The sequence below is a fragment of the Salvelinus sp. IW2-2015 genome, linkage group LG32 (genome assembly GCF_002910315.2).
Source record: "Salvelinus sp. IW2-2015 linkage group LG32, ASM291031v2, whole genome shotgun sequence".
Classification (NCBI taxonomy): Eukaryota; Metazoa; Chordata; class Actinopteri; order Salmoniformes; family Salmonidae; genus Salvelinus; species Salvelinus sp. IW2-2015.
In genome coordinates this window covers 9,573,889-9,591,871 of record NC_036871.1, presented here as the reverse complement: position 1 = coordinate 9,591,871, position 17,983 = coordinate 9,573,889, and the positions used below count along the sequence as shown (strand labels likewise).

Below are 17,983 nucleotides of genomic sequence, written 5' to 3'. Positions count from 1 at the left end.
GATAGAATCTTACAGTCCCAAGCTCTCGATATGATACATTTGGACGAAGTTATTGGATCTATCCGGGTGAATGAGCCAGCACGATAACTGACAAAGGCTCTTGTAAGGGATACTTCATGTCCGCATTCGCAGGCTGCTACAAGGAGAGGGACAGTCACGTGCGTCATTAATGGAATACCGGTGAGCTCTGAGGAGAGAAGGTACCCCAGGATCCGTTTACATCGACATGGGCCTTGTGGCATGGGCCATGAGGAAGGGAGGGTTGGGGGCATAAAAGTCACAAATAGTCTAAATATTCCACATTATAGCCTAGTCAAGGGGAAGTTCAAGTAAGTTGATACCGATTTTAACCCGCCAACCACGGTAAAATATAAACCAAATAGAATCATGTCATCTGAACCAACGCAAATGTCACCTGCCATTAAAGGAAACAACTATATGTTCTCTAAATTATATTTTATAAAATATAATAAGTTGTGGTTTACAATCACAAACGGAGACCGTGGGGTGCAGTGGTCCCTTTGGCCACCTGCCTCACATGCTCACAAAACCTTGTAAACGCGCAGGTGCCTTTTCAACCAATGGTGTTCAAATCTTTCCGGAGATAAAATAGGCGGTGTGGACGGAGAGGATTTCATCACAAGTGACCAGGGACCTTGAGAGTCACGCAGCGAATAGTAACCATGCCGAGGTCATTTTTGGTGAAGAGTAAACGGGCACATAACTACCACCAACCCCGATACCTGGATGATGAGTACATAAGACTGGATACTAATGTATCCCTTATATGCGCAGGTGCGTCCATTTATGATGCTGCAGTGCTTTGAATAAGTGTCATGCGTAATTGTTATCCATTAGCCTTTACGCACACAAGGAATAATTAGCCTACGTTTGTTTTAAAAACCTACCTGTAATGATACGATTCTCATTTCGCTAAATTCGCGTGGAATGTATTATGTTTCACTTTAGAATTCACAAATACAATATAAATCTGAGACGGATATTATGAGCTTGAATTAAGTGCTAGTCTTTGCTTTCTCTGAGACTGTAGAGCGCAAACCGCAGGTTGAGGGGAGCTGTGACGCGCAGGATGCTCATAACCATGGCAAGCGCTCCCTCGAGTCCTATCTAGTGCGCACGGCTGACCTGTTCTCCACCTCCCGGTTGAGCTGCGAGGGCAACGTGTGCGACCGCTTCCCGGACTATGACTACCACTGGCGCCCTCCATCTCCATCACAAGGTCTGTGTTTACAGTTTGTTGTGATGTCTATGTTTGCTCTGTCCTTGGTCACCAATACGCATATGCGCAATGCATCTCCAAACATGGTTATTTGAGAATGTCCCTCAGCTTTTAATATTTATCACTTTTCATCCTGTCCCATGGGGTTTTAACTGCATATTAAAAGGGTGTATTATTGAGTCATTATTGGCTATTTTTGTAAACAGTATATGGAAACGTGACGACTCATATAGTCCAAATGTTTTCCAGATTCGGAACAATGTTTCACTCCGTCAGTAGACAACGCTCACCCTTTCGCCATTCCATTCCGCCCTTATGCATGGTCTACCTACTCTGGTTCCAAGCTCAGGCACCTTGTGCAGCGAACATACCAACACAATCTCTCCACAACTCTGGAGCCTGACACACAGATGGGTATCGATGGATCCGAGGATGGTGCCTCCAACTCCCCCATTTACGCACAGCGGGGGCCGCACACAGGATTTTACCGGGACTTAGGGTCTACGGTGTTCCCTACCTATAAAATGTGGGACGCCGACCAATTATACTCGGACCTCAAGGTCTCTAAAATCAAGTCTGAATCCGATCTCATCTGTTCCCGTATAGAACCAAGCAGATCGTACAAATGCATTAAGTGTTGCAAGGTAAGCCTATCCATACTCCTCCACCATAACGCATACTAAGGTAAATTGTTCAATTTGAATGAGATGGTTTCCACTAATAAAAACATTCGGCATCAATCTGGTAGGCTATTAACTATGATTGCTTTTATCTTCTCCAAAAGGTCTTCTCGACACCGCACGGGTTGGAAGTTCACGTCCGTCGGTCGCACAGCGGAGCACGACCCTTCACCTGTGGAATGTGTTGGAAAACATTTGGGCACGCAGTGAGCTTGGAACAACATAAAGCCGTTCACTCACAGGTAATTAGGGCTCAAATGCCTCCGTATTTGTAAAAAAAAAAACGAAATCCTAAATTGTAGATGGCAACAAGTCACACTCTCATATACTTGACTTTCTCACATCTTACCTGATTCTCAGGAGAGGAGCTTCGACTGCAAAATCTGTTGCAAAAGCTTCAAGCGATCGTCCACGCTGTCCACGCACCTGCTCATCCACTCGGACACGCGCCCCTACCCCTGTCAGTACTGCGGTAAGAGATTCCATCAGAAGTCGGACATGAAGAAACACACCTTCATCCATACAGGTGAGAGATTACGCTCCCACCACAAAAAAATACGACCATTATTTAAAAAAATGATATACACCGTTTTGTATTAGCCTATTATTCAAAAGTGTCAACCAAACCAAAAGTAAGTTAACATATTAAGTTTCTAAGTCAGACAATTGCGAGAAGAATAACAGCACATCAATATTGAGAGCTCAAATGGACACGTATAATTACGCACGAAAACAGTCACAACACTTCAATATGGAGAACTCAAATGGACACTCATAATGCAACTTGTTTGTTTACATTATCAGGTGAGAAACCGCACAAGTGCCAGGTATGCGGGAAGGCCTTCAGTCAGAGCTCCAACCTCATCACGCACAGCCGCAAGCACACGGGCTATAAACCGTTCTGCTGCGACCTCTGTGTCAAGGGATTCCAACGGAAAGTGGATCTGAGGAGGCACAAGGATACACAACATGGATTTAAATGATAAACTGAACAGCAAAAATTGTGTGGAGGATACTAGTATTGTTAATAGGTCAAATTGTCTTTAACATTTTACACAACATAAAATACACGATTTAGAAGTGTTGGTTGTGATGCCCAACTAGGCCTATTTATAGTTGTGCTTAATAATTTTTCTTGTATTCTTCCCTAGCAGAAAAAAACGATTAAATGCAATACTACTCAGCAATTTAATGCCTATTAGGCTATTTGTGAAAATGTCATATCAATGCCCATTCTATTCCAGCTTAAATTATAACACTGTCACGCTATAATTTTTAGTGTGTAACAAAATCCAATATACAATTTTAATGGCCCCTTATCTTTTGTAAAACATAAAAGGGCTTAAGTTCAAAAGTGCAGGAATCTAAACCAAACATGCTAAAATATGTATATTCTTAATAAATAGTAGGCCTGTCAGTGAGTTGAATGAAGGTGGTGCAGTGGAATTGTCAAAACCTTCTGTATCAACACATTCTTGAAATAAACAACGGGGGAAAAATGAATAAACTCACACCAACAAAATGAACATGTTTTACTCAAGGCCTAAAAGCAAAATGCTTCAGAACTACTAGGATATGTCTGTATGATCCTAAAATGTTTGAATCAAATAAAATGATTCACAGTCATTTCCCATTCGTGCGAGCTACCTGGTCCAAAGCAAATATTATCAGACACACTTTGTTAACACACTTGGAACAGATGAAATTACATAAACTTCATGTTAAGGAAGTTGGGAGAAACAGCATCACTTTTATTGCACCATCCTCTTACAGTTAGGCAATATAGTCCACAACACATGACGTTTTTAGACAAAGTGTAAAACCTGAGTGTGATTTGATTTGGTTGTATAGAGGCACAGGGTTAAACATCAGAGGCTTGTCACTTTAAAGATTTGATTTAAACATTTACAGCATCAACAGATTCACAGATTTACTCAACTATGCACAAGTGTAAGAATTTATGTTTGAAAACAAGCCTATTCAGTGATACGGTGTGCCTACACGGTCTTCATTTCAGAGAACTACAACCACATCGAGCACTGTACATTGCCCGGGAGAAGACGAAAGTCATTATTTGACTCTTAATTCTCAATAATAGAACACAAATCAATCAAATAGAAATCAACAAAACCGAAAAAGCAACCAAATCAAATAAAAAAGATAACCGGACTGACGTCTCTCCGCAGTTCTTATAAAAGGGGAAAATGTTGTCCAGAAGAAGAATACTTTCATTGATTTGTCTGCCGGTTCTCTGTGTGCTCGTGTGGACAGAGCTCTGCGGTTCTGAGTAGCTGGATCAGGCTCTGCAGGTCCTGGTCCAGCAGTGGGAGCTCCTGCATCAGAGTAGAGAGGTAATCGACGGAGGCCGGCCTCTCCAGGGCCTCCCGCACCACCGGGGACACCTCTGATAACCTGCAAAACAAACGCAACACGGTCAGGGGGGAAAAAAATCGAGAAGTACAAGACTTCTAGATGGCAGTACGGCTAACGTGACCATTTTCAGAAATCTCATCAACAGCGAAATGCACGTTTTTAAAGATTTAAAAGGCACCACTGACCAGGATTTGGGAGCGACTGGAAATCCACCGCATTGCCTTGTGAACAGGTATAATGCTTTACGATGAGCTCATCACGCAACGTAAGACGTGTTCATAAGAGTCTCTCTCGTAGGCGTCTTATTACGACCGCGTCTTAATGCTCAGGGCTAAGTAACAGACATTGTGAGACAGTCGAAACCAAACTGCGCCTGAGAGCAGCGCCACTTTCAAATCGTTGTGAGAGCCGTCAGTTTCGTCAGCGTCTTACTCGATAGGGCGTGTTGCTTTACTAGTCAGCGACTACAGGACAGGATCAAGACCACTTTAGTAGATCAGGTAATATTAGATCAAGACGGCAGCACCCCCCCCCCCCCCCATTTATTTTGACATCTATAAAATCAGAGCTATAAAATCTCTCGTTCCTGGGGGGGTGCACACAGTGGGTCTGCTAGGGATGGGGTGGAATGTTTCCCAGGGCCTGCCTGTGTGTGTGTCGTCGTCCCTGGCTGCTGCATCACGGATCTGGAGGGGGGGCAATCAGGTGGATGAGGTAAGGCAGAGAGGTGTCTGTGTGTACACAAACGGGAGCAGCATGGAACTGTCCCGCACAGCGCCCCATGCCCTGCCCGGGGAAGTGGCGCACACACACACACCATCTGGCACAGGGCAAACAACGCAAGGGCACGCAAACACTGTAGATTAGAGATGTCACACGCACAAACCAGAGAGTGCCATGTACTGTATACCGCACTGTGTGTGTATATATATATCAAAGGCCACCATAAACATGCATGCGCACACACACATAAACCTTTGCTTTGCTGCATCTATGAGGGCCTGTGTATGCGTTTTTCAGAATAATGTATACATTCTATGCATATGTTGATAAATGAAATTATACTTTTTAACAGGTTGACTTCCACTTTGTTTGAGATCTATCAAAGAGGACATCCAAAAGAACACACACTTCTCTGCAGTGCACCTTGGACACACACACACACACAGATAAATCCCTCTAGGTAGAGTTTGTTGAAAGGGTGTTCCTCCAGGGATTTCTCTCTCTCTCCCTGGTTTCCTCTGTACTGATCCTACAGAGGTCTAGGCTCTCCAGCAACAGGACAAACACACACAAGGGAAGGTGCACTTACAAATGGAGGAGCACCACCGCAATCAAGGTCCACTCTGGGCCTTTGTGGATGATGTTGGTGTTTGTAAATCTGCCATGGAAATAAAGAGACAGTACAGTAAAATAAATCATCTATAAAAAACAGCACAGGTTTTGAGAAGCTGAGAGAAATGAGTAGTGCCATTAGGCCTGACAACACGACGATTCTCCATAAAACAAAAACAAGTCGAAATATCTGGCCTTTCCTTCAACTTGGCAGTCCAAATCACCATGAAGTCCAACCATATGTCAGAGACAAAATCATACAGACAAAACAATTATAGTTGATTGATATGACAGCTTGTTGTTGGAGCTCAGGGGGCCGTTCCAGCAGGACACAGCAGCTAGTGGTGAATTCCTGGAAACAGGCCTCTCACTAAAGGTGTGACAAGTGGTACGCTATTCAATAAAATAAAAAAAACTGAGCTACAGGAAGTCAATAGCACTCTGCCAATCACCGCTTCCTGTTGACAGCACCTAAAAATCAGCCAATCAGAGCTCAGTTAGTGCCCATGACAGGAGAATAGTTCACTTCTGGCCCATTTTTTGGCACCCCAGAAAGTCCACGCAGTCCTTGGAAGCCTTGRTACCACATAATTCTCCATAAATACCAGGGCCCCTATTCACAGTGTCTCATAGTAGGAGTGCTGATCTAGGAACAGCCCCCCCCCAGTCCATGTCATCTTATTCATTATGATATAAAAGAGCAAAACTGATCCTAGATCAGCACTTCTACTTTGTTATGGTTTACGAATACAGGCCCAGGTAAAATACTGACTGTACAATGTTCCAGTCTACAACGTTCCAGACGTTGGAGAAGGTGTGTTAAAAGGTCACACTGGCGCTGACCTGAAGGTTCTGACCAGCCTGTTGAGGTCACTGGAGACGTCAGTCATGGTGAGACGCAGAGGGCCCACGATGTCTCTCAGGCTTCGGACCGCAAAGAGAAACAGACAGAACAACTTTGTTCACTTTCTTCATATGTGGAGACATTAAGTTACATTCACCCAGTTTTAAGACTGAGTCCTCTTCAATGCTTCTGTAATATTGCTGTTTGTCAATTGTCAGCACATCGGCTGAACATATATTCAGCGCAGAAACCCAGTTCTTTGCACTTTGAAAACCGTTGCAGTGTTTTTATACAGACACACACACACACACCCTTTAGTGAGCTTCTCCACCGTAATCCGTTTCTGGATGAGGTGCTGGGAATGGGAGTCAACCAACGGGAGTGCCCCACCCTGGTTCTGGAGAGGAGGATAGGAATACAATGAGTGAGTGAGACAGACCGACACAGAGAGAGAGACAGAGACACACAGGGACAAAGACACAGAGCAGAGAGCAAGAAGAGAGACAAAAGAGAGAGAGAGAGACAAAAGAGACAAAGAGACAAAGAGAGAGAGAGAGAGAGAGAGAGAGAGAGAGAGAGAGAGAGAGAGAGAGAGAGAGAGGAGAGAGAGAGAGAGAAGAGAGAGAGAGAGAGAGAGAGAAGAGAGAGAGAGAGAGAGAGAGAGAGAGAGAGAGAGAGAGAGAGAGAGACAAAGAGAGAGAGGAGACAAAAGAGAGAGAGAGAACAAAGAGAGAGAGCAGAGAGAGAGAGAGAGACAAAGAGAGAGAGAGAGAGAGAGAGAGACAGACAGAGAGACACAGAGAGACACAGAGAGAGAGAGAGAGAGAGAGGAAGAGAGAAGAGAGAGAGAGAGACAGAGAAACAAAGAAGAGAGAGACAAAGAGAGAGAGAGACAAAGAGAGAGAGAGAGACAGACACAGAGAGAGAGACACAGACAGAGAGAGAACACAGAGGAGAGAGACACAGTGACAGAGAGAGAGAGAGACAGTGCAAGAGAGAGAGAGTGACAGAGAGCGAGAGAGAGAGAGCGAGAGAGAGCGAGAGAGAGACAGTGACACAGAGAGAGAGCGAGAGACAAAGAGAGAGAGAGCGAGAGACAAAGACAAAGAGAGAGAGACACAGAGAGAGAGAGAGAGACAAAGAGAGAGAGACAGAGACAAAGAGAGAGAGAGACAAAGAGAGAGAGAGAGACAGACACAGAGAGAGAAAGAGAGACACACAGACAGAGAGAGAGAGAGACACAGAGAGAGAGACACAGAGAGAGAGACACAGTGACAGAGAGAGAGAGAGGACAGTGACAGAGAGAGAGACAGTGACAGAGAGCGAGAGAGAGAGGACAGTGACAGAGAGAGCGAGAGAGAGACAGTGACACAGAGAGAGAGCGAGAGACAAAGAGAGAGAGAGAGAGAAAATGAACAACAATGACAAATGGTTTGATAAAGAATGCAAAAATCTAAGAAATAAATTGAGAAACCTGTCCAACCAAAAACATAGAGACCCGGAAACCTGAGTCTACGCCTTCACTATGGTGAATCACTAAAACAATACAGAAAAACACTACGGAAAAAGAAGGAACAGCACGTCAGAAATCAGCTCAATGTAATTGAAGACTCCATAGACCTAACCAATTCTGGAAAATTGGAAAACACTAAACACACAACAAGAAGAATTATCTATCCAAAATGGAGATGTATGGGTAAACCACTTCTCCAATCTTTTTGGCTCTATAACAAAGAATAAAGAGCAAAACATATACATGATCAAATACAAATCCTAGAATCAACTATTAAAGACTACCAGAACCCACTGGATTCTCCAATTCCTTGAATGAGTTACAGGACAAAATAAAAACCCTCCAACCCAAAAAGGCCTGTGGTGTTGATGGTATCCTTAATGAAATGATCAAATATACAGACAACAAATTCCAATTGGCTATACTAAAACTCTTTACATCGTCCTTAGCTCGGCATCTTCCCCAATATTTGAACCAAGGACTGATCACCCCAATCCACAAAAGTGAGACAAATTGACCCAATAACTACCGTGGAATATGCGTCAACAGTAACCTTGGGAAAATCTCTGCATTATCATTAACAGCAGACTCGTACATCCTCAATGAAACAATGTACTGAGCAAATGTCAAATTGGCTTTTTACCAAATTACCGTACAACAGACCATGTATTCACCCTACACACCCTAATTGACAACCAAACAAACCAAAACAAAGGCAAAGTCTTCTCATGCTTTGTTGATTTCAAAAAAGCCTTCGACTCAATTGGCATGAGGGTCTGCTATACAAATTGATGGAAAGTGTGTTGGGGGAAAAACATACGACATTATAAAATCCATGTACACAAACACAAGTGTGCGGTTAAAATTGGCAAAAAACACACACATTTCTTCACAAACAGTCGTGGGGTGAGACAGGGATGCAGCTTAAGCCCCACCCTCTTCAACATATATATCAACGAATTGGCGCGGGGCACTAGAACAGTCTGCAGCACCCGGTCTCACCCTACTAGAATCCGAAGTCAAATGTCTACTGTTTGCTGATGATCTGGTGCTTCTGTCACCAACCAAGGAGGGCCTACAGCAGCACCTAGATCTTCTGCACAGATTCTGTCAGACCTGGGCCCTGACAGTAAATCTCAGTAAGACCAAAATAATGGTGTTCCAAAAAAGGTCCAGTCACCAGGACCACAAATTCCATCTAGACACCGTTGCCCTAGAGCACACAAAAAAACGAACATACCGCGGCCTAAACATCAGCACCACAGGTAACTTCCACAAAGCTGTGAACGATCTGAGAGACAAGCAAGAAGGGCCTTCTATGCCATCAAAAGAACATAAATTTCAACATACCAATTAGGATCTGCTAAAAATACTTGAATCAGTCAGAGCCCATTGCCCTTTATGGTTGTGAGGTCTGGGGTCCGCTCACCAACAAGATTTCACAAAATGGACAAACACCAAATTGAACTCTGCATGCAGAATTCTGCAAAAATTACCTCTGTGTACAACGTAGAACACCAAATTAATGCATCAAGCAGAATTAGGCCGATACCACTAATTATCAAAATCCAGAAAAGAGCCGTTAAATTCTACAACCACCTAAAAGGAAGCGATTCCCAAACCTTCCATAACAAAGCCATCACCTACAGAGAGATGAACCTGGAGAAGAGTCCCCTAAGCAAGCTGGTCCTAGGGCTCTGTTCACACACAAACACACCCCAAGAGCCCCAGGACAACAGCACAATTAGACCCAACCAAAATCAAGAGAAAAACAAAAAGATAATTACTTGACACATTGGAAAGAATTAACAAAAAAAACAGAGCAAACTAGAATGCTATTTGGCCCTAAACAGAGAGTACACAGTGCGGAATACCTGACCACTGTGACTGACCCAAACTTAAGGAAAGCTTGACTATGTACAGACTCAGTGAGCATAGCCTTGCTATTGAGAAAGGCCGCCGTAGGCAGACATGGCTCTCAAGAGAAGACAGGCTATGTGCACACTGCCCACAAAATGAGGTGGAAACTGAGCTGCACTTCCTAAACCTCCTGCCCAATGTATGACCATATTAGAGAGACATTATTTCCCTCAGATTACACAGATCCACAAAGAATTTGAAAACAAATCCAATTTGATAAACTCCCATATCTACTGGGAGAAATTCCACAGTGTGCCATCACAGCAGCAAGATTTGTGACCTGTTGCCACAAGAAAAGGGCAACCAGTGAAGAACAAACACCATTGTAAAACAACCCATATTTATGCTTATTTATTTTAACTTGTGTGCTTTAACCATTTGTACATTGTTACAACACTGTATATATATATAATATAACATTTGTAATGTCTTTATTGTTTTGAAACTTCTGTATGTGTAATGTTTACTGTTAATTTGTATTGTTTATTTCACTTTTGTATAATATCTACCTCACTTGCTTTGGCAATGTTAACACATGTTTCCCATGCCAATAAAGCCCCTTGAATTGAATTGAATTGAGAGAGAGAGCGAGAGACAAAGACAAAGAGAGAGAGACACAGAGAGAGAGAGAGAGAGAGACATAGACAGGAGATTCATGTCACATCTCTCCAATGCTTATACAGAGTGCCCCCATCTGGACACTAGCAATACACTCGTCCCCCACTCACCTCTGAGTCTTCGTCTCTGGCATGTTGTTTCCCTGACACCCGCTGGACTTCCTTCGTCCCTTTGTAGAACTCCCTCACCCTCAACCCCATCTCCTCTGTCTCCCTGCGTAGGGTGTCGTAGTCTGGGGCCGGGGCCGAGGGCCTTCCTGGACCCCCTTGGGAGTCAGTCTCACGTTCCTCCCCACCATCCTTCACAATGTCCTCCAAGTCATCTTCATCTAGCTCCTCTTCCTTCTCCTCCTCCTCCTTTGTTTCTATCAGTGTTTTACTAAAGTGGTCTGGGCCATATAGGAACTTCATAGTCTCCTCAGTCATCCATTCAGTGAAGGTCCTCCTTAGGCCTTCTAGAAGGTTCAGCCGGACCGAGACAGGTTTAGTCCCGGCTTCGTGGCACTTGAGGAGCCCCCGGAGCCCCTGGGCTCCCCTTCTGCTCATGCCCACCTGGGTGATGTTGATGCCAGGCTGGGTGGGCTGTGCTGGGTCTCCCTGTGGACTGCGGTTTAGAGCTGGGTCTTGATTCTGTACACTGCAGGCTGTTAGTGCAGGAGACGTAGCTGTGGCTGGGTCTCGATCCTGTATTGTAACTTGGCTCAATAGCTCTGCGGCTTCCTCCATAGACTGGCCCTCTGGCGAGCCTCTCTCTCCCAGGAAAGATTGCTGCTCACTCTGGTGGTTCGTATCTGTGGTGTGCTGTTGGTGTCCATCTGTGCCATTGCTTGGCTTCCTTTGTGCTTTCTGTGATTCTTCTGTATTCTCCTCCTCGTCTTCCGCCTCGTTTGTTTGTATTTGGTTGGGCACCGTTGTGTCCTTCCCTCCCGACCTTCTCTCCTTGTCCTCCCCCTCTCCAGGTTCCCTACCCTGCCCTTCGGCGGTGCGCTTGGGCAGATCGCCCCAGTGCACCCTGGGTCCCCGTCGCTGGGAGACCACGCTTGAGACAAAGTCGTGTTCTGTGTCGCTGTCGTCGCTGTGGCCGGCTGTAGGGGAGCGCCTGGGGTCCTCTGGGGCCTCTGGGGACACGGAGTCCAAGGGAATGGGGTTCTCCACATCGTCCTCTCTGAGACGCCTCTCAGCCAGCCTCACCTCCTCTCCGGTGCTACCGCTAAACAGAGGGGGAGGGAATCCGGGGGAAGTCAGTCAGTCAAGCAAATCACTCAATCGATATATCCATGGTTCCGTAGTTWAAAAAAAAAGTGATGTTCACAGTCTGCGAATTATTGCATTTTTATGCCGTAAACGATTGAGGAATGGATTTGATAAATGGATCGATACCTATCCATCCATCCACACCTTCTAAATCAGTTGAATGACAGCTCCACATCGTATCAATTCATCCAGACTGAATGACATTGTGGGAAAAAGTTATGTACATACCCATCTCCTTTCTTCATTAATTTCACATCGGGGGGGCTGCAAATGATGAGAGGAGTTAACGTTTAGGTCAAATATACACTGCTCAAAAAAATAAAGGGAACACTTAAACAACACAATGTAACTCCAAGTCAATCACACTTCTGTGAAATCAAACTGTCCACTTAGGAAGCAACACTGATTGACAATAAATTTCACATGCTGTTGTGCAAATGGAATAGACAAAAGGTGGAAATTATAGGCAATTAGCAAGACACCCCCAATAAAGGAGTGGTTCTGCAGGTGGTGACCACAGACCACTTCTCAGTTCCTATGCTTCCTGGCTGATGTTTTGGAACTGAGAAGTGGTCTGTGGTCACCACCTGCAGAACCACTCCTTTATTGGTTTGATTTCACAGAAGTGTGATTGACTTGGAGTTACATTGTGTTGTTTAAGTGTTCCCTTTATTTTTTTGAGCAGTGTATATATTTATATATCTCTATGCTGAAGTAAAACAGTGCGGGCTTACCTCTCGTGCTGCCTCAGCCACAGAGGGCTCTTTGATATCTGCAGCTCAAAGGACTTGGAGGCTTTGTAGCAGAAGTTACTGCAGAAGCTCTGGGTCAGAGGGGGAAAGGGCCGCGTTTCGGTCTTACGTCAGTCACGTTCTTTCGCGGTGCTGGGCACAACACAGCAAAGTATCTGACTCCGTGTCTGACTGAGCACTTACCTTGCGTTCCGTGATGTCATAGACTTTGTTGGTTTTGGTGGAAATTTTGAACTGTTGAGTGGAGACCTAGTAAGAAAAAAAATACCTGAAWACGTTAGTTCTGACCAATCATGAACTGGAAGACAGGTAATAAAAAGGTAAAGCCCTTTAGAAATACACAAAACCTTACCTTGCCCAGTTTGTTTGAACAGACAGGATAACCGCACAGCTTCACAATGGACCTCTCCTCAACTGTGTCTTTGTAATTGGCAGCAGTGATCAACCTTGCCTGCAAATCAAGGACATTGAAAGAAACATCATGAACACATGGCAGATGCCCCCACAACACCTCAAAATAACAATGCCGCGCTCCTCCATCAACTGGTATCTATGGACAGTCACTGAATCTTTCCACGAGGTCACAGATCCTCTTCTAATTCACAAGACTGGAACCGCTCCAACTCTGCGTGCTTAATTAATTCGCAGTCACCGTCTTACCCACAGATCGCCCTGCAGTGTTGACCATAGGAGGTACTCACACAGTCAACCAGGAAGTCGTCTGCGACGCTGTCCTCCAAGAGACGCTCCACCACCTGCAGAGCCCTCTTCTCCAGATCCAGCTTCTCTCTCAGGGTCTCCCTCACTGCCTCTCTCCTGGGGTTAGGGAGACAGGGGTTCTACGCGGTCAGCGCCACAGTCAGAGAGACGCATGGCCAGATCAGGGACAAAGACTGGTCACAAATGGGAGTCCAGCAACATTGGCAACGGCATTCAAACCCAGAAAATGTGAAGACAACAGCAACCTTCATATGTTTGGGAACCACTGATGTCATATTAGCCTGAAATCCAGACCCGTTTTGTGCTAACATGCCACTCCTTGTACTTCGTGTCATATTGACAAATTGTTTGGCATGACAAGGCGTGGTTGTTCAGTGTCTTCAGAAAGTACTCACACGCTTTTCCCACATTGTTGTGTTACAGCCTAAACGTAAAATAAATACAACTGAGATTGTGTCCTGGCCTACACACAAGGCCCCATAATGTCAAAGTGGAATTATGTTTTTAGAAATGTTTATAAMTAGATTACAAATGAAAAGCTGAAAATGTCTTGAGTCAATAAGTATTCCACCCCTTTGTTACGGCAAGCCTAAATAAGTTCAGGAGTAATAAATTACATGGACTAATAAATTACATGGACTAACTGTGCAATAAGTGTTTTACATTATTTTTGAATGATTACCTCATCTCAGTACCCCACATATACAGGTTATTGTAAGGTCCCTCAGTAGAGCAGTGAATTTCAAACACAGATTCAACCACAAAGCCCAGGGAGGTTTTCCAATGCATCCACGAAAAAGGCACCTACTGGATGATGGTTAAATTTTTTWAAAAGCAGACGTTGAATATCCCTTTGAACATGGTGAAGTTATTAATTACACTTTGGATGGTGTATCAATACACCCAGTCACTACAAAGATACAGGCGTCCTCCCTAACTCAGTTGCCGGAGAGGAAGGAAACCGCTCAGGGATTTCACCATGAGGTCAATGGTGACTTCAAAACAGTTACAGAGTTTAATGGCTGTGATTGGAGAAAACTGAGGATGGATCAACAACATTGTAGTTACTCCACAATTCTAACCTAATTGACAGAGTGAAAAGGAAGCCTGTACAGAATACAAATATTCCAAACCATGCATCCTGTTTGCAACAAGGCACTAAAGTAATACTCCAAAAAATGTGACAAAGCAATTCACTTTTTGTCCTGAATACAAAGTGTTATGTTTGGGGCAAATCCAATACAACACATTACGGAGTACCACTTCATATTTTCAAGCACAGTGGTGGCTGCATCATGTTATGGGTATGATTATTCTTAAATGGAAGAAGTTTGGAACCACCAAGACTCTTCCTAGAGCTGGCCGTCTGGCCAAACTGAGCAATCGGGGAGAAGGGCCTTGGTCAGGGAGTTAACCAAGAACCCGATGGTCACTGACAGAGCTCCAGAGTTCCTCTGTGGAGATGGAAGAACCTTCCAGAAGGACAACCATCTCTGGAGCACTCTGCCAATCAGACCTTTATGGTAAAGTGGCCAGGCAGAAGCCACTCCTCAGTAAAAGGCACATGACAGCCCACTTGGAGTTTGCCAAAAGGCAACTGAAGGACTCTCAGACCATGTGAAACAAGATTCACTGGTCTGATGAAACCAAGATTGAACTCTTTGGCCTGAAAGCCAAGCGGCACATCTGGAGAGACCTGAAAATAGCTGTGCAGTGACAGCCCTTGAGAGGATCTGCAGAGAAGAATGGGAGAAACTCTCCAAATACAGCTGTGCCAAGCTTGTAGCATCATACCCAAGAAGACTTGAGGCTGTAATCGCTGCCAAAAGTGCCTCAACAAAGTACTGAGTAAAGGGTCTGAAAATGTATGTATGTAAATGTAATATTTCAGATGTGCAAACATTTCTAAAAACCTGTTTTTGCTTCATCATTATGGGGTATTGTGTGTAGATTGACGGGGGAAAAAAACAATTTAATACATTTTAGAATAAGCCTGTAACGTAACAAAATGTGGAAAAAGTCAAGGAAGGGGTCTGAATACTTTCTGAATGCACTGTAAATAACGAAAAGAAAAACATACAATAATCCCATGCTCACCCCTGATTGGAGGACCTCAACATTTTTACACGTGTATATGTAACAGTATAGCTTCCGTCCCTCTCCTCGCCCCAACCTGGGCTCGAACCAGGGACCCTCTGCACACATCAACCACAGTCACTCACGAAGCATCGTTACCATCGCGCCACAAAAGCCGCAGCCCTTGCAGAGCAAGGGGAACAACTACTTCTAGGTCTCAGAGCGAGTGACGTCACCGATTGAAACACTATTAGCGCRCACCACCGCTAACTAGCTAGCCATTACACATCGGCCACATATATATCAATTCCACCCGTCAGACAGCCACAGGTCAACCCATCTTCCCCAGTAAATCATCATTCTACCATTTCCTTCTGCAATACATTCCTCCATTATACCATGGTGTCTCATTAGGGACTTGAACCTCCCCATCTGCAACATGTCTGCCGAAATTGCCCCAAAAAGAAACATTTTACCCAAGAGCACAATGATATTTCTTGTTGACTGACTGTGGTCGTTCAAATCCCCCAGCAATTCAGTTTGCAGGTCCAACCATACCCTGATATTATGGCATAACAACCATTCCTGGACCTGACTCCAAAAACAAGACAGCGATGGACAGTACCAAAAGAGATGCTCTATTGATTCTGGTTCCACAAGATAGACTCTGCACCGTCTGACTGTTGAACACCCCTTATACTGAGCATTATTTTTGTAGTGAAAATCTTATATAATAGCTTAAATTGAAAAGAGTGAATTGATTCATCAGTTGTTGCTTTGTATATCAGTTCATAAACCCGATGCCATGGTATTGGGACAAATATCTTGAATTTTATGTGGCATAGTTGTTAACCCTCTAGACCATAAGTGAAACTGATACATTTTACGATTTATATGAGTCATTTTAAGCCATTTATATAAAAAAAGTATTGGTGGCAGACAAACTAATTAATTCCTTTTTTAAGTAATTGCCTTTTCCATTTTTGTGGCAGCGATGAGTTGGTTATAATTTTGTATTGAGCATATATGTTTTAGAATAACTATCTTCAAAGTAATGACTCGGGACGTCGGGTTTGATTTGAAAGCTTCTTTTAGTAATAATACTTGTGCACGTTACATTTACAAACTTTAGATTCTACAGAACAATGAATAATGAGTTGCTAGCGAAAAGGTCAAGATAATCACTTGTCAATTGCACTTAAGTAGCGCGTTCTCTCTCTACTTCCTGCCGCAAGGCATTCTGGAACTTGCAGTCAAAAGCGTAATTCAATACTAACCAATACAACAAAATATGTATGTAGTTCTCTCAATCTCCAACACACAAATTCTAATACAATTACAGATTACAAATATCTTTACATAGAGCTCGATGAATTAACTTACAGTAAATCTGTAACCGCATTAAAGTTCAACAATATGTCCATACACTGAATTAATTGTTTGCAATGACATAATTCTACCCTCGTTGTTTACAAGTGTTCATTCATAAACATGAATACCTTTCTTTATACATTCTTCTCGCAGACAATTTGGGTTTATCCGCTATCAGTACTTGGAGTTTAAGCAATTATTTGCTGTAATACAGATGATGCCTCTCTGGGAGGATAAATTGGAAATTTTAAACCAAATCTGTATAGCTTCAATTCAAATAAGGACAAACGGCCCCCTGAGTGGCGCAGCGGTTCTAAGACGGGCCGGCACCTGCAAGCTGACTTCGGTCACCAGCTGGACGGTTTTTTTCTCCAAACATCTTGCGGCTGGCTTGCTGGGTTAAGACATTAGCTGTGTCAGAAGGCAGTTGCGGCTTGCGGAGGTCGTTAGTAGCGAGGGACGCATGGACTGCTCGACCTATCGCCTCTCACGGAGTCCATAGGGGGTTGCAGCGATGGGACGAAATGTACCAACTACCAATTGGATATAAAAAAAATTGGTGGAGAAAATAATGGTAAAACAGGTACCAAAAAAGTAGTTGAGTTGGTCCGACGTGGACTGTAGGACAAGAATAGTATAAGAGACAGCAAGTAGTGTTCTTAAGAGACACAGAAAAATGAGGTAAAGGCTGTCCAACAGGAGAAGCAAACAAGACCTAGGTCAGTCTGCTTCTATGGGACAAGTTAGTCATCGAATCGGAAGCTTATGGCTACCAGTTCAAGCCTGACAGCGACGTGGTAATACAATGCTCTAATTCAGTTTAAGGAAACACAGTTCCATTAGGCCTAGACCGACAATCTGAGGTCATGCATACGATACCAAGAACCGCACCAGCCGTATGAAAAATCAAAGCGCGTTATGGCATCAGTGGTCGTACAGCGGGCAGTCAGTAGGGCGGCAAACTCCGAAATTGAACTAAGTGAAATGTCATCATATACTCGGTGCCTCGTACTGATGCTACACCTGGAGTTGGAAATGTGAAGTCTCGCTAGATAACGGGAATGCTTGCTACTATGTCTATATATATATGAACTATCTCTTGGACAGGAGTGCTGTGAATTTTTAAAGAATAATGTGCAAATATCTTCAATCCAGGTGTGCAAAAGCTCCTAGAGAACTTACCCAGAAAGACTCACAGCTTGTAATCGTTGGCCAAAGGGATTCTCTAACGGTATTGACTCAGGGGTGGGAATCCTTTATGTACAGACATTTCTGTAAATTAATTTCA

The 17,983-nt window shown here is 43.9% G+C and overlaps 2 protein-coding genes across 2 annotated transcripts in view; one reads left to right on the top strand and one right to left on the bottom strand.

Annotated features, from left to right (window-relative positions):
• The first annotated feature begins 655 nt into the window (after nucleotides 1-655).
• Nucleotides 656-2,995, top strand: LOC111956869 (zinc finger protein Gfi-1-like). The gene is made up of 6 exons (XM_070436530.1): nucleotides 656-795; nucleotides 1,052-1,240; nucleotides 1,490-1,884; nucleotides 2,025-2,162; nucleotides 2,281-2,446; nucleotides 2,725-2,995. Exons 1-6 carry the CDS (start codon nucleotides 684-686, stop codon nucleotides 2,901-2,903), a joined length of 1,179 nt encoding a protein of 392 aa, XP_070292631.1. The 5' UTR covers nucleotides 656-683; the 3' UTR covers nucleotides 2,904-2,995.
• A 646-nt stretch (nucleotides 2,996-3,641) lies between these two features.
• LOC111956868 (putative RNA polymerase II subunit B1 CTD phosphatase rpap2) overlaps nucleotides 3,642-17,983 on the bottom strand; it is a 21,978-nt gene continuing 7,636 nt past the window's right edge. Inside the window, exons 3-12 of the mRNA XM_023977551.2 lie at nucleotides 13,230-13,344; nucleotides 12,881-12,979; nucleotides 12,712-12,777; nucleotides 12,511-12,599; nucleotides 12,005-12,040; nucleotides 10,634-11,732; nucleotides 6,784-6,869; nucleotides 6,472-6,552; nucleotides 5,606-5,674; nucleotides 3,642-4,332 (exon numbers count right to left, since the gene is read on the bottom strand). Coding sequence (XP_023833319.2) covers nucleotides 4,149-4,332; nucleotides 5,606-5,674; nucleotides 6,472-6,552; nucleotides 6,784-6,869; nucleotides 10,634-11,732; nucleotides 12,005-12,040; nucleotides 12,511-12,599; nucleotides 12,712-12,777; nucleotides 12,881-12,979; nucleotides 13,230-13,344 — 1,924 coding nt within the window. The 3' untranslated portion in view covers nucleotides 3,642-4,148. The remainder of the gene's footprint in view (nucleotides 4,333-5,605; nucleotides 5,675-6,471; nucleotides 6,553-6,783; nucleotides 6,870-10,633; nucleotides 11,733-12,004; nucleotides 12,041-12,510; nucleotides 12,600-12,711; nucleotides 12,778-12,880; nucleotides 12,980-13,229; nucleotides 13,345-17,983) is intronic.